At 50.6% G+C, this 13,304-nt stretch overlaps 5 protein-coding genes across 5 annotated transcripts; 3 read left to right on the forward strand and 2 right to left on the reverse strand.

The window, feature by feature from the left end:
• Nucleotides 1–94: 94 nt before the first annotated feature.
• J4E82_000439 (uncharacterized protein) lies at nt 95–1,453 on the reverse strand (the record flags this gene model as incomplete). The annotated part of the gene is made up of 2 exons (XM_051726760.1): nt 95–1,171; nt 1,226–1,453. 2 exons carry the CDS (start codon nt 1,451–1,453, stop codon nt 95–97), a joined length of 1,305 nt encoding a protein of 434 aa, XP_051593185.1.
• Nucleotides 1,454–1,819: 366 nt separating this feature from the next.
• COQ4 (Ubiquinone biosynthesis protein) lies at nt 1,820–2,742 on the forward strand (the record flags this gene model as incomplete). The annotated part of the gene is made up of 2 exons (XM_051726761.1): nt 1,820–2,030; nt 2,084–2,742. 2 exons carry the CDS (start codon nt 1,820–1,822, stop codon nt 2,740–2,742), a joined length of 870 nt encoding a protein of 289 aa, XP_051593186.1.
• Nucleotides 2,743–3,548: 806 nt separating this feature from the next.
• Nucleotides 3,549–5,105, forward strand: J4E82_000441 (uncharacterized protein; the record flags this gene model as incomplete). Its single annotated transcript, XM_051726762.1, has 1 exon — nt 3,549–5,105. One exon carries the CDS (start codon nt 3,549–3,551, stop codon nt 5,103–5,105), a length of 1,557 nt encoding a protein of 518 aa, XP_051593187.1.
• Nucleotides 5,106–8,216: 3,111 nt separating this feature from the next.
• J4E82_000442 (putative secondary metabolism biosynthetic enzyme) lies at nt 8,217–9,147 on the forward strand (the record flags this gene model as incomplete). The annotated part of the gene is made up of 4 exons (XM_051726763.1): nt 8,217–8,524; nt 8,583–8,690; nt 8,751–8,907; nt 8,965–9,147. 4 exons carry the CDS (start codon nt 8,217–8,219, stop codon nt 9,145–9,147), a joined length of 756 nt encoding a protein of 251 aa, XP_051593188.1.
• A 480-nt stretch (nt 9,148–9,627) lies between these two features.
• Nucleotides 9,628–11,864, reverse strand: J4E82_000443 (uncharacterized protein; the record flags this gene model as incomplete). The annotated part of the gene is made up of 3 exons (XM_051726764.1): nt 9,628–9,941; nt 9,998–11,776; nt 11,858–11,864. The coding sequence occupies 3 exons, from the start codon at nt 11,862–11,864 to the stop codon at nt 9,628–9,630; spliced, it is 2,100 nt and encodes a 699-aa protein (XP_051593189.1).
• Between the last annotated feature and the right edge of the window lie 1,440 nt (nt 11,865–13,304).

Below are 13,304 nucleotides of genomic sequence, written 5' to 3' on the forward strand. Positions count from 1 at the left end.
CTCTTGATATGCACAGCTCAATGATCATAAATGTTATATGTTGACGGGATCGACCAACAAGCGCCCTGAACTACTAAATCTCCTCTGCAATTCTCTACCTTGTAAGTGCTTCGATGGCCTTGTTCACGACACTCCGTATTTGTTTCCATCTCTTCATCAAGGTCTCCTTCTGGCCTTCCGCAAGCTCATGCTCATTTTCTTCGCCCAAATCCAGACCCTCAACTTCCTCCAAGGTATCCACTATCTCCCTCGAGTACTTGGTCAACACACCCGCCAGATACTTATTCAACCTCGCCTGATCCCTCGCTCCATCATCATCCCCAGACACAAACGCCGAATACCTCCTCGAATCCAGAACCAACATCCTAAGGACAGCCTGCGTCCTGTAACACACCGTCTCCTCTTTCCCTGCACCAAACAACGTGTAGTTGCCGTAGAACCCATCTTCTTTCAGCGCATCCACTTGCTGCTTGTCCAACAACGGGACCAAGACGTGATCCAAGGGCAAAGAGTCATGAACGTTTTGGTCCAAGATGAATCCGTATTCCACAAGGAGGAAGTCGTTTGTGTGGGGACCATATGTCACAAACACCTCTTCGCCAGCAGAGTATGGTCGATCGGCGGTTACGGAGTAGCCCTGGCTGTCGTGTTGGGGATGACACCCGTTGTCTGAGTGGTTGAAGTAGTCGATGAGCGGACACATGCAGTAGCAGTCGTCTGCGGTCAATTTCGGGCGCCGTTTAGGTAAGCGGGGGTGTGCGTTGGGCAGGTCGGGATACTCCCAGTAGAAAGTTCGAGTATTTACTATCAGCCAGGTGTACGTGTAGAGGGACTTGGTGATGGAAGGAGGTAGATGGGTGGAATGGGTGGCCCAGTCTTTTTCTAGGTTTGCACGCTGTTTGGCGAGGAGCGTTTTGCAGGCGGGTGGCAGGAGAGACTGGAGGGAAGACGGGTAGTGGATTGGCATGGTGGATTTGAAATCTTGCTGCGTGGGCCAGACGTCTTGCCAGAGGTGGTAGGAGTGCGGTTCCTGGCCACTATACCATAGGGATAGGGATGCTGCGAGTTTTCCGTGAACAGTGGTATTTTCCGGAAGCTTGAAGGCGTGGATGGAAGGTAGGGCGACATGAACGAGTGATTTGTTGGAGACGTGCACTAACTTGTCTCCTTTCTTGATGATTTAGTTGAGAGTTGAGTGGTGGATAATTCGAGAAGGGGGACTGACTTTGATGTCTTTTGCTGCTACGATACCCATTCCTCGTCCGCTGAAGCGTGCTGGAGCGATTCCATTTATTTCAACCCCATTCGACTTGGCCCAGTCGACAAACTGGGTGTGTTGTTCACCAGGGTCTAGTGCTGCAGTCATGGCTGCAGTGAAGAATTCTGAAACTTCCCAGCTTGATGTGCGAATACAATCTTGGAAATTGTCAGTGGTCAGATCTAGAGGGAACATTTTGACTGGAAGTACGGAATGCCATACTGAAGATTCCCAATAAAGTTTGCTGTACAACCAGTGTTCAGTCTGCCTAGGTACAAATTGCTTTATGCCGGATCAAGGTCTAAGCTGTTGAACAAGCAGCCTCAGTAATACGACGGTAGATGACAGTGGCAATTGCAAGTGTATGTTAGCTCATCGATGGCGTAGCAATGGATGGCGCAATTGTCTTTTTTCAGAAGTCAAAGAAAGAGTCATGATTGACATACTTTTGGTGTGGCTGGTGGCATGTGGCGTATCGATAAGATTGCATCATGTCATCAGCTCAGAACGATGCCAGCCAGCTTTCCTACGCCTCACCCAATTCTTCATAGACACGCGCAAATGGCAAGAAATGTGCGAATACATCAGCTCCAGAAGCTGACGTCGCACCCATCGTTCCAGGCGTCTTCGTTTGTACAGCCATCCCGCTGCTTTTCAGTCCTCAATCGCCCTCCGCCCAAGTATGAGGGCCACATACCACTAACACGCGTGGAAAGATTAGGGCTGGCAATAGGTTCAGGTCTTGGAAGCTTCTTGGACCCCCGGAGAGGAGGTGAGATGAGATCCAGAGATTTCACATCAGCGTGCGCTGCTTACACAAGTCAGATCTCATCGCATCCTTTGGTGAAGCGACTGCACAGCCCTACTTCATATACAAGCTTCGCGATCGCATGCTCCTGAACCCAACTGGCCGACGAATACTACGCGACCGACCGCGATTGACATCCACCTCGCTTGACATTCCCCGCCTTCGCAACCTACCGCCGAATACACTGGGCTATACGTATGCTGCATGGCTTGACCGCGAAGGCGTCTCTCCAGATACGCGGGCGGCAGTACAATACATAGATGACGAGGAGTGTGCATATGTCATGCAACGATATCGCGAGTGTCATGACTTCTACCACGCTCTGGTAGGACTACCCGTCTTCCGTGAGGGCGAAGTTGCTCTGAAAGCATTCGAATTCGCAAACACTGGCCTGCCCATGACTGGCTTGGCTGTATTCAGCGCCTTCACCTTGAAGAAGGCTGAATGGAGACGTTTCTGGGACGTCTATGGACCGTGGGCTACAAGGAACGGCGCACAAAGTGCCGACGTGATCAACATCTACTGGGAGGAAGAACTAGAAACAGACATTGACGACTTAAGAGCTAGGTTAGGCATTGAGAAGCCACCGGATCTACGAGCTATGCGCAAGGCTGAACGTGAAGCGCGCAAGAAAGAGAAAGAAGGCAAAGAAAACATGGCACGGGCTGCCGTATGAAGCAACATAAATGTACATTATCGTGTAATAACGAACTGACACACGTCGTAAATTTAGCCTGTCAATTGTGCAGGATAAATCTCATGCAGGTTACCCGCTCGAAGTAGGAGGCAACACAAGGATGCGGGGTCTCCACACGGGACGGAACCCGCAAGCCGGATCATCCACTCCGGACGGCCCTTTCCTATGAATGCGGCCCACTTACAACCATGCTTCTGGCCTGCTTCCTACAACAATATCCGATTAACGGGTGCTGTCATGGCTGAGAAACGGAAGCATGATGAATCGGTTGGATCAGACCAGTCACGACTACCACCAAATGATCGCCGCCCGTCCACAAGCCCAGTGGATGATAGTCTGGCTGTCGTCGAGAACTACCCCAGAAAACGTATAGCGATAGCCGTGGGTCGAAATTGCTTCTTACTTCGTTACCTGGATTACTCATAATTTTTAGTGCAACGTCTGTAGATTCCGGAAGACTCGCTGTGACGCTCAGAAACCGGTTAGTGAGACGCATCTGCTTTGAACGTACCGCTCATTAACAGTCATAGTCATGTGGTTTTTGTACTGAGCTTGGAATTGAATGTACTTATCGAAAACCAACAGTGGGTGACCGGACGAAACCAGTTGGTCCATCACCAGAAGCTTGGTCAAGCATTGAAAGACGACTGGCACAAGTCGAAGCCAGACTGGATTCTACACAGCAATGTGTACATGGATCCGCCGCGCTCTCTCCTAATACGTCTACTCATAGCGACATATACCCTCCACCGGAGCCTAGATCTCGACACTCAAGCGCCAATAGAATGGCCATCGAGATGGTCAACAATACCACCGTGTCCATTCCATCGGTCGGCACACCAGTGTCATATGATTTCGCTTACCGACAGACAAGCACCGAAGGCAAGACCCCAAGACCTAGTCTTACAACTTTCCGCGCGCCTCCATACATCCACGTAGAGAGTTGGGACTACACAGCTGACTTTTACGATGACGAGATCCTGGCTGGTGAACGACTAGCCGACCAATGTGATGCAGTCATGTTGCGTCCAGCGGACTTATCGCGACGAACTTGCCGGCGACTCCAACAGTCGTTTGTGGAGAACTTCCTTCGTTGGACACCAATCTTCGACCAACAAACGTGTATCAGCGCGCTTGAACAAGGAGACTTGGATAGTTTTGCATCATCCGATGCACCGACATGCCTAGCCTTTTTGATCTTGGCCCTTGGTGCTATCTCTGAAGATAGAAACAATAATTCAGACAACCTCACACCTGGACTGGAGTACTTTGCACGTGGCTCAAGAATTCTCGAGCATTTGTCGCTTCGTATCGGCAATCTGGCCACCCTTCAGTGTCGCATCCTGCAAGCTTCGTACTTCAAGTTTGCTATTAGGCCTTTACAGACATGGAATTCTATTACGCAAGCAGCGCGTGATTGCATGCATATCCTGTCATCCAGAATAATGCAGCGATACAATCCGTCCGATCAAGAAGCATTCAATCGAGCGTTTTGGGCATGTTCCACAATACTCCATGAGCTCGAGGCGACATGTAAGATGCATCCCATCGGACTGCGCCATTTCCACGAATTAGTTCCGCTTCCCCAGTTCGAAGAGGAAGATTCAGGCTTCTATTTCTTTCTAGCGCAAATTAGCCTCAGAAAGTTCCTGACACAGACCCTTGAAGTGGTTGGGTACTTTACAGGACAGGTCATATTTGCACCTGTTGTCATTGGCGAGTTGCGCAAACAAGTACGCGAATGGTACGACCATCTACCTTCAGTTGTCCAATTCCCCATCGATTCGACGCCGCTGTTTGACTCTAGAAAATCTTTCCTGCGGGTTCAGTATATCGCTTTACACGTAGTGCTTGGCTGGCCATCAGTGCTCAAGATACTGGAAGTTAGTGAAGAGGAGGCTGGCGCTCAAGATCACGAAACGATAGTGGTCACAAGGGATCACGCGCGACACTGCATAAAGAGTTCAGCCTTGCTTCTAAGTATAGCAGACGAGCAGCTCATGGGAAGGAAGATGGGAACGCACTTCACATTATATCCAACATTTGCGTGCTTTGCAACTCTCCTTATTGCATTCGACCACCCGGCTCTCGCCTTCATTGAAGAGACTAAGCAAGAGCAGCATATCCGGAACGGATACGATGTACTGCGACCATGGGCCCACCTTCCCCTCATTCGACGGGGACTGGAAAGGGCACGCATCTTAATGCAGCAGAACAATCTCGCGCACATATTCCACACATACGCGGATGAATTACCTCAAAATGCATCTGGTGTTAGTCCACCAGTAGCAACGAGTCACGACTGGAAATCTCCGCGTGCCGGGTTCACCATGAAACCATGATAGCCGCCTGGACCCTTAGATGGCATCTGAGTTCCCCTGTAGGATGACCGATCAGATTGCAGTACGGCACGAATGAGGGAATCCCACAGGCGCGAACCGTGCCGCAAAGACGTCATGCTAATCGGAAGATATGCACCATAGCCGTATACACGTTCGGCCCGAACCCTTGTCACAAACATCCAGTATGGCTGATTCCTTCGATTCTTTATCTGTTCCATCAGGGCGCCCTGCGGATGGATCCGAACAAATAGGATTGCTTCCAGACCACATGATGCCCATTGACTGCAGTCATATTCCGATGCAGCACCGTTGATCTACAGCCCAGGATCATCGCTATGTGCGGGACTCCTCGATCGCGCTTTCATTCCGCGTCTACGAACAAGCGACAGTGGAGATTCCCTGCAATTCCGTGCTTGAGCACCCATCATGGGCATTACTACGAGTATCTGGAGTTGGGTGCAAGACATGAGAATTAACGATTGAACAAAAGACCGTCCAACAAGTCTCACTGAATCAGGATCCGTGTTTTGTGCGTTGTGGAAATTGGCTAATGTACACTGCAAACTTGCAAAGAAGTAGACCACAATGATCGCGAATGACCAAACAAGACCAGGCCCTTGAGAAAGCCTGTGCTGTATAATGGCTTGTGTCGCTGCACATTATCTCCACTGGATACCAAGAAATTGCTCTCGAAACAATAAGGTCTGCAGCGCCGCTCGTTCCAGATTGCGTGGGTGTACGTTTGGTGGTGCTGCGTTGTGGCCTGAATACGAGAAGACCTACACCGAAACGAGCCATGCCATCGTGCAGCCTTACAATCACTAGGGTGTAGCGACCCTATCAAGCGTTTTGCGCTTATCGACTGTCAATCGACCGCTCAGGCGGGCGCTGCGGGTGTGACTTGAGTAAGGGTTGTCCTGGCTTGGAACCACTGCTGCTAGCATCACTTATGAGATGCAAAAGGTGCAACGGTCGCAAATCCAAGCTTTTACCGCGTCAATTGTACCACTTTGTTTACCATTTGTCTCAGCTGCCCATGCAGCGCTTTACTTCCTGACATCATCCTTCGATAGCCTATATCATTGGCGTACGATCCACTTTGCGGTCTGCCATGGGGCAAAACAGACAACCTGAACTCTACACAGCGGCGCTTATACCTTATGTAGCTGCTGCGATTGCACTAGTCTCTCGGCTGGCTTCTCGCCGTCAGACTAGGCATGCTTTGGTATGGGAAGATATTTTGGCTGTTATTGCCTTCTCCAATGGAAGCGCCTTTACCTTCATTAGCATGTACAGTACGTAGTATCGCACAGTCGAGCCAACTGAGCACTAACAATAGCAAGAGATGCGATGGGGACTAGGAAAGTCGCTCCAAGACGTGGACATGCCAGAGGATGAGATTGTGTACCATTATTTCTTGGACCTTTGGGTAGACATGTGGTTCTACACATTCTCCGTTGGACTGTCCAAGTTCGTGATACTAGGCTTCTACTGGAGAACCTTTTCACTTTCAATCATTAGGCAGCCTATTAGAATCCTGTTCGTTTGCTCGGTAGTTTGGATCATCGTCAGGGTAAGTGGACAACCGACCTCGGACTCCAAGAGCAACATGCTGACCTCCAAAGGTTGCACTCATCTCTATGCAATGTCAACCGATTCGGAAATTTTGGCATAAAGACGTCCCGGGTAAATGCCCTCTGACACCGATGCTGTCGCTCTTTGCAGCAAGCATACCGCACTTCATTCTTGAAGTTGCAATACTGCTGTGTCCACTCATCGAGATCTATAGACTTCACATCTCAGCCGCACGTAAGATCGCCGTGGCAGCCATGTTCGCATCCGGGCTACTGTAAGTTCTCCACACGCAACACCATTTGAATTTTGTTGACGCGATTAAAGAGTCTGCGGCTCAGCACTTGGCACTATTATTCATACTGTCGCGCTAGGTAGAAAGAACAATCAGGATCTCACTTTCGATGGCATCGACGACCAGATATGGGCAGTGTGCGATGTAAACTTGGCATCTTTTGCAAGTCAGTCATCTATATTAACCCTCATTATTAGAATGACTGGCTCACCCTTTCACTAGCATCCCTCCCTCTTCTTCGCCCCATTCTTCGCTCTTGCGGTGGCATATTCACCTATCTGAGGTCAAGCGACAGGTCCATTGGCCCCAGTAATTACGGCAATCCAAATTCCGTCCCGACATTTGGTAGTGCTCCTAAAAGGAGACGCAGCCAACCCTTGACAGCTACCAATCTAGATACCGAGTCTACGATCGAGCTTGCTGGTGAACTACATGGCCACAGAGGCGAGCGCCGTGGCAGGATATCTGCTCTGCATAAGAACGAGTGCGAACACGAGTGCGAGCATGACCTGCACCATGATGCTGAAGACAAGGTTGAGACATGGGGCGGTGTACATGTACGCAGCGAGACTAAAGTAGATTTCAGTAGCGTTTAATTTTGTTCATATGACATTACAACATCTTGTCTTTCTCATTCTTTGCATGTTTCTGCTTGTACTCCAAACTCGCATGCTGCACACTTAGTCGATTATACAGTCCAGCTGTAGCGTCACCATTGACAGAGAACTCAATGTGCGTTTATTCGCTGGAATATAGCGCAACATGGTTCTTCGAAGACATGGCCTTGGACATCCCAGCAAGTCATGTACAAGGCACCCATGCATTCAGCATATACCATTTTGCGAGTAGTTTCCCAAGCTAATCACGATAGTAGACTTGGCTTTCACTAGAACCGGATGCTACGCTCTCCGGTTTCGCCGACGACCAGCGCTGACAAACAATGTATTCTTAAGCATTTCAGCAATACACACAAACGTCAAACGAAAGAAAAGACCACATACGTTTTCAATGAGGCTCGAGGAAATAACCGGGGTTATCTTGACTATCGCATTGTTGAAATCTAAAGTCCGCGATGCATTATCAAACAACTCGAAAGACCACGCCGAAAAGGCACCGAATACCCTTGATTTTGGCGACAGCCTTGAGGAAATATAGGGAGATAGTTGGCAGTACAGTGAGATTACTACAGGAAATCAATTGGAGAACATCTTCCAGCCTTACACTCAATACCTTCCCTGGTCGAAATGGCTTCTTACCTCATTACTGGCTCATCCCGAGGAATTGGCCTTGGCTACGTTACGATCCTAGCTCGCAAAGACGCGTCTGAAGTTAGCAAGATTTTCGCCGCCGCTCGCTCTGAGAACTCTTCGCTTAAGAAGTTGATTTCTGAATCAGCTGGTCGCATCGAGTTTGTCCCTCTAGAGGTGACGTCCGAGGAAAGTGCTAAGAAGGCAGCGCAGCATGTTGAGCGCTCTCTGGGTGACAAGGGCCTCGATATTCTTATCAATAACGCTGGCGTTCCAAGTCACACTGAGGGTGGTATTGAGAACATGTGCGTTGTTGAGAGCTAGGGCATCATCTGTACCTTGTGTGTACTGACGATCTACCAGGACAGATCTTACCGAAGTGCTAAACATCAATGTCTTTGGAGTGCATAATGTCACCAGAGCCTTCCTACCGATCCTTCAAAAGGGTCAGCTCAAGAAGATTGTAAACATGTAATCATTTTCTCCCTTTCTCTCTTCTTATACAATTGCGTGCCCCTAACACGATATTAGTTCTTCAAGCCTCGGCTCGATGGCCCTATCAGCAATGTTCAAGTTCCAGCCTACTCCTGCGTACAAGGTATCGAAAGCCGCACTTAACATGCTTACCGTGCAGTGGGCGGAATCGCTCGAAAAAGACGGTTTTACAGTGCTTGCTATATGCCCTGGTGTAGGCGTCCCTGTCTGCCCTTGGTATGCGAATTGTATGCTAATAGTGCATGAACAGTGGGTTAAGACAGATATGGGAACTGAGGCGGGCCATTTGACTGCTGAGGAGAGCGTAACTGGGGGTCTTAACGTTATCTTTGGACATACTGCCGCAGATAGCGGCAAGTTCTTCGTCATCGATCTTCCTGGCAAGGAGGTCAATGGGGAGAAGATCTATGATGGTTCTGTTCGTCCATACTAGTGGCCGATTCAATGGTGCTGCTATGTGTAGGATGCATGACGTAGATCCTCTTTAGTCTACCAGTGTTAGGACACCTTGGGCGCGGAAGAGGGGACTAAGAGACTAACTGTGTATGATTGTGTAGGTTCATGTATTACAGACATGGAGTGCATCCTACCGCAGCTTGTTCGGGGCTTTCTCTTGTGATAAAACATGTCTCATTATCTCACATTCTATTCTATCATCCTATATAACTTTGGCGTGATTTGTAGGATACAGGACAAGGCAACTACACAGACGTGAGCAAAATAGAACAGATGGCAAGGTAGTGACATTATTATCCACTCAAAAACTCAAGCTCTCAGACTAGCAAATGTATACCATTTGCCAAAACGTAGCTCTACACACGGACACACGTATACACGTATTGCTTACATGGCTCACACTCTCGGCTCTAGAGAATCGGGTATCGCTGCACCAGATGATCATGAACGAAACTAACTATCTTGCCGTTTGGCAGATGGCAATAGAAAATGCTCTCAGGTCACCTCTCGTAGCCTCTTCAATATCCTCTTCGACTACGCGGCCATACTTCTCTTCGTACTCTGCCTTGACCCTGAAAAGATGCTGACGATCCCAGTGTAATCTCACAAGGCGAGAGATGAGTAATTCAACCCTTTGTTGACGTTCATGCTTGCTAGAAGTGGCTTCCCGTGATGACAGCCGGCTGTTGGAAGATCGGGAATCATTTAAAGGTTCCATGAGATCCATGAGAGCGTGGTGTAGGAGCATTGCATCCCTTGCAGGACGATTAACTTGAGTGGGCAATTAGTACACGTGTGAGACGCAAACTTATGCGGGTAAAACTTACTGACGCCATTGAGGATATGTGCAATGACTTCACCAACCAGATTGTTGCTCTTCTTCAGAGCATCTCTCGCAAAGTTGCCTTGGTATTTCTTCTCATAGGTCCTTAACACCTCGCGCAAGTGCGCGTCGCTTCGCATGATAACAATGCTGAGCATGGTGCTTTCTCCGCCTTCCTTAGCCCTGACAGCCCTGTATAGAGCGTCGACATCACGCATGCGATACTCGGGCGGCCACACATCGCTTTCCTCTTGCCGCTCACCTTCTAGTGCCATTAGCACAGCTTTTCGGAATTTGTCGGCTTTGAGCTCCTTATCCATGCATCGGGTCAGAGAGTCGCTGTAACGCTTGTCCTTGAATGCGTCCTTGATCTCGCGAATCTCGTAATTTTGACGGCCCATCAACGACTCAATGAGTAGCTCGCGACGCGCCGAGTTTGACTGATACCAGTAGTTCGCCCAGTACCCCTCCCCTTCATATTTTCCCAAGGCTGTCACGTAGGCGATCTTTCCGAAATTGCCAGACGTTTTGAGTTTGATATGCTTGGCGATGTTGATACCCCTGCCTTGTACTTTGCAGTGCCGTTTGTACTCAGCTCTCAATTCGAGCATCTGGTCATGCGATAGAGCCGGAAGGATATCGACTATAGTATCCACGTCGGGGGTTCGCGCAGCCAGAGCGTCAACAAGCGCTAGAGCGTCGTCTGTAGCGTCATACACTCTTGCTCTCCGCTCCTTCTTCTCGGGTAGTCGCTCACCGCGGCCATATGCCGCCAGTGCCAGCTTGTCATTATGCTTGGAAGACCTCGAAGGACTTGGCGATCGCCGCGAAGTGGAACGAGAACGGTGACGGCCGTGGATAGAATGGCCAGAAGCCCGAGGAGAGAGGGTGTCGAGGGCAGGCAGATGGTCAAGATCGTCGTCTAGCATCAGCGCCTGAGGCATGGGGCTGATGGATTGATAGGTTCCGTGGTAAGCTTCGAGCAGAGGACTCGGCGGTGGTAGTCCCGTTGGAAATCCTCCAGGCATACCTCCAGGGACGATAGTATGCAGGTCGGGTCGGTTTCCGCTCACCGACAGCCTGTCCATGCGCAGCCCATCAGGTCTGTCGCCTGCACCAAGGTGACCCTGTGGACGCAGCTCGACCACATTGCGACCATCGTGTGTGCTCATTGGACCCGAGTAAGAAGCAGCCCGGTGGTGATCGGGACGCTGCGCGTGGTGACCCATTGGCGGAGGTGGATAGCCGGACTGATCAGTTGGCGGCGGCTGGGGAGCCTGTGGCATGGTCGCATACTGGGACTGCGGCGGAGGAGCTTGTGACATGGGGGGATACTGGGACGGGGGTGGAGGGGCGTGTGGCATGGTCGTGTATTGGGGCTGCGGCGAAGGGGCTTGCGATGCAGCTGTGTATTGCAATTGAGCCGACGGAGGGTACGAGGGACTCATGGGCTGGGAGTTGTGTCGTACGTGTGGCGGCTGGCCGGCGCCGCCCACTGGCTTCGCCGTATACTGGAGGGTTGGATTGGCATACTGAGGGCCCCCGTTCGAAGTCGCTGTCGACGCCGGTGTCCTCGTAGGCGCGTTATGGGAAGCTGGGGCTGCGGTGTAGGCAAAGTTGTGTGCGGTCGGCGCATACTGAACATTGCCAGGCTGGGCATAAGAGACGCCCGCCGAGGGGCCTGCCGTGGGCGCGGGACGCGCAAAGGACGCGGGTTGAGAATAGCCAGGTCTCTCGTGCGGAGGGAGATCGGTGTAGTTCCCCATGGTAATGGGTTCGCTCGCTGGTCTGGCCGCCATGTCTCAGTTTAATCCGTGCGATGTCTGTCGCAACATTTGGCAGAGTCAATTCTCGCAGTACTCACGTCGCATATTGCTGACCCTGACCCGGCTGCCTAATCTCATACTGCGGGGTTGCAGCTCCGTTGTCAGCTGCACCGTATCGCTGAGGCTCGCGCCCATCATGGCTGCGTGAGCGCGAACGCTCTCGACCGCGCCCAGGCGACTTGGACCGCGAACGCCTGGAGCTGTCGTCTGGCCGTAAAGACATGGCTTTGTTCTTTCACTTTTGCAATTGACAAAGCAGATATCAATTCAGGGTGGTCGAGAGTTACGCGCTGTTCAGTCCAGTCCAGTCCAGTCCAGTACACGCGAGGACCAAAATTGCGATGGCGGGTAACTGGCACACCATAGTCGCTTCTTTCAGCCTCGCTCATATTCAAGTTGGGGGCCGGAATCTGTGCTCAGGTCGCACTTGTCGCTAGAATTCGAAATCCGACACGCGTCCGAGCACATCGTGGAGCAGCTCCGTAGGTTCATGTTGTAGCATTATTGTGCAAACTGGTGTTGTTGGGTTTGATGTGTTGGAAGCGGGGAGCGAGGCTTGCTCCGATGCCAACACGCACATCGGCACTGCACTACAGCCATGATTCTTATCCCGCGTCGCAGCGTCGGCCAAGTGCCAGGAAAAGGTGACGACCATCAGTCAGAGACTTATGTTGAGCCGCTCCAGTTCCGTAATGCGCCGATATCAACGTCGCCATCGGCGAAGACATAAACTGTGGGTCTCAACTCACCGCTTTAGCTACCCTCCACGGAAATTCTAAGCACTCCACACACTTTTTACAAGCCATGACTGGGGAATGCTAGGTACCTTAATGCTTAGGCTATCCGTCCTGTGAAAAGATTTCAGCTCGGGCTGAGGTGCTGAATCGGCGGAACGCCACGATGCATAGATAAACAAAGCATGACAGCGGCTTATGGGCCGTGACCATCAGCTAACGCCTTGCCGCTTCACACTGTAGTTAAAGCTGAGGTGATACCACCTTCAAAGATTGAGTTTTCTTAATATATACTTTGCTACAATCATGGCTATTACCATATCACCCCCTAGTAATCTTCAGCCACAATCGGCACTCCTCCAACTGCCTGCAGAAATCAAACACATCATCTTTGGACTTTGCTTCGTTGCTGAAGCTCCCATAATCGACCCCCAGATTCACAGCTCAAAAGATCGACAAGATGGCACGGCTCTTAAAACACCAGGCGCTGCTCTGCTCCAAACATGTCGCAGAACCTATCACGAAATCGACCGCCGTCCACTGTTCGCGCAAAACACCTTTCGCTTCTCAAATCTTACTGGAATGCGCACCTTCCTCCATGCGCTCCCTCTCGACTACAGAACGCGTATTCAAGATATTGAGATTGACCTGCGCGACCTAAACTCGGATCGCCCTCATATTGCACGTGAGTGGCTACAGTACACTGCGCTAGCAAACAACGAAGCTATGGGTTCACTTCGCGCCGATGCAG

The sequence above is a fragment of the Alternaria postmessia genome, assembly GCF_024291825.1.
Source record: "Alternaria postmessia strain BMP 2775 chromosome Unknown scaffold_2, whole genome shotgun sequence".
Classification (NCBI taxonomy): Eukaryota; Fungi; Ascomycota; class Dothideomycetes; order Pleosporales; family Pleosporaceae; genus Alternaria; species Alternaria postmessia.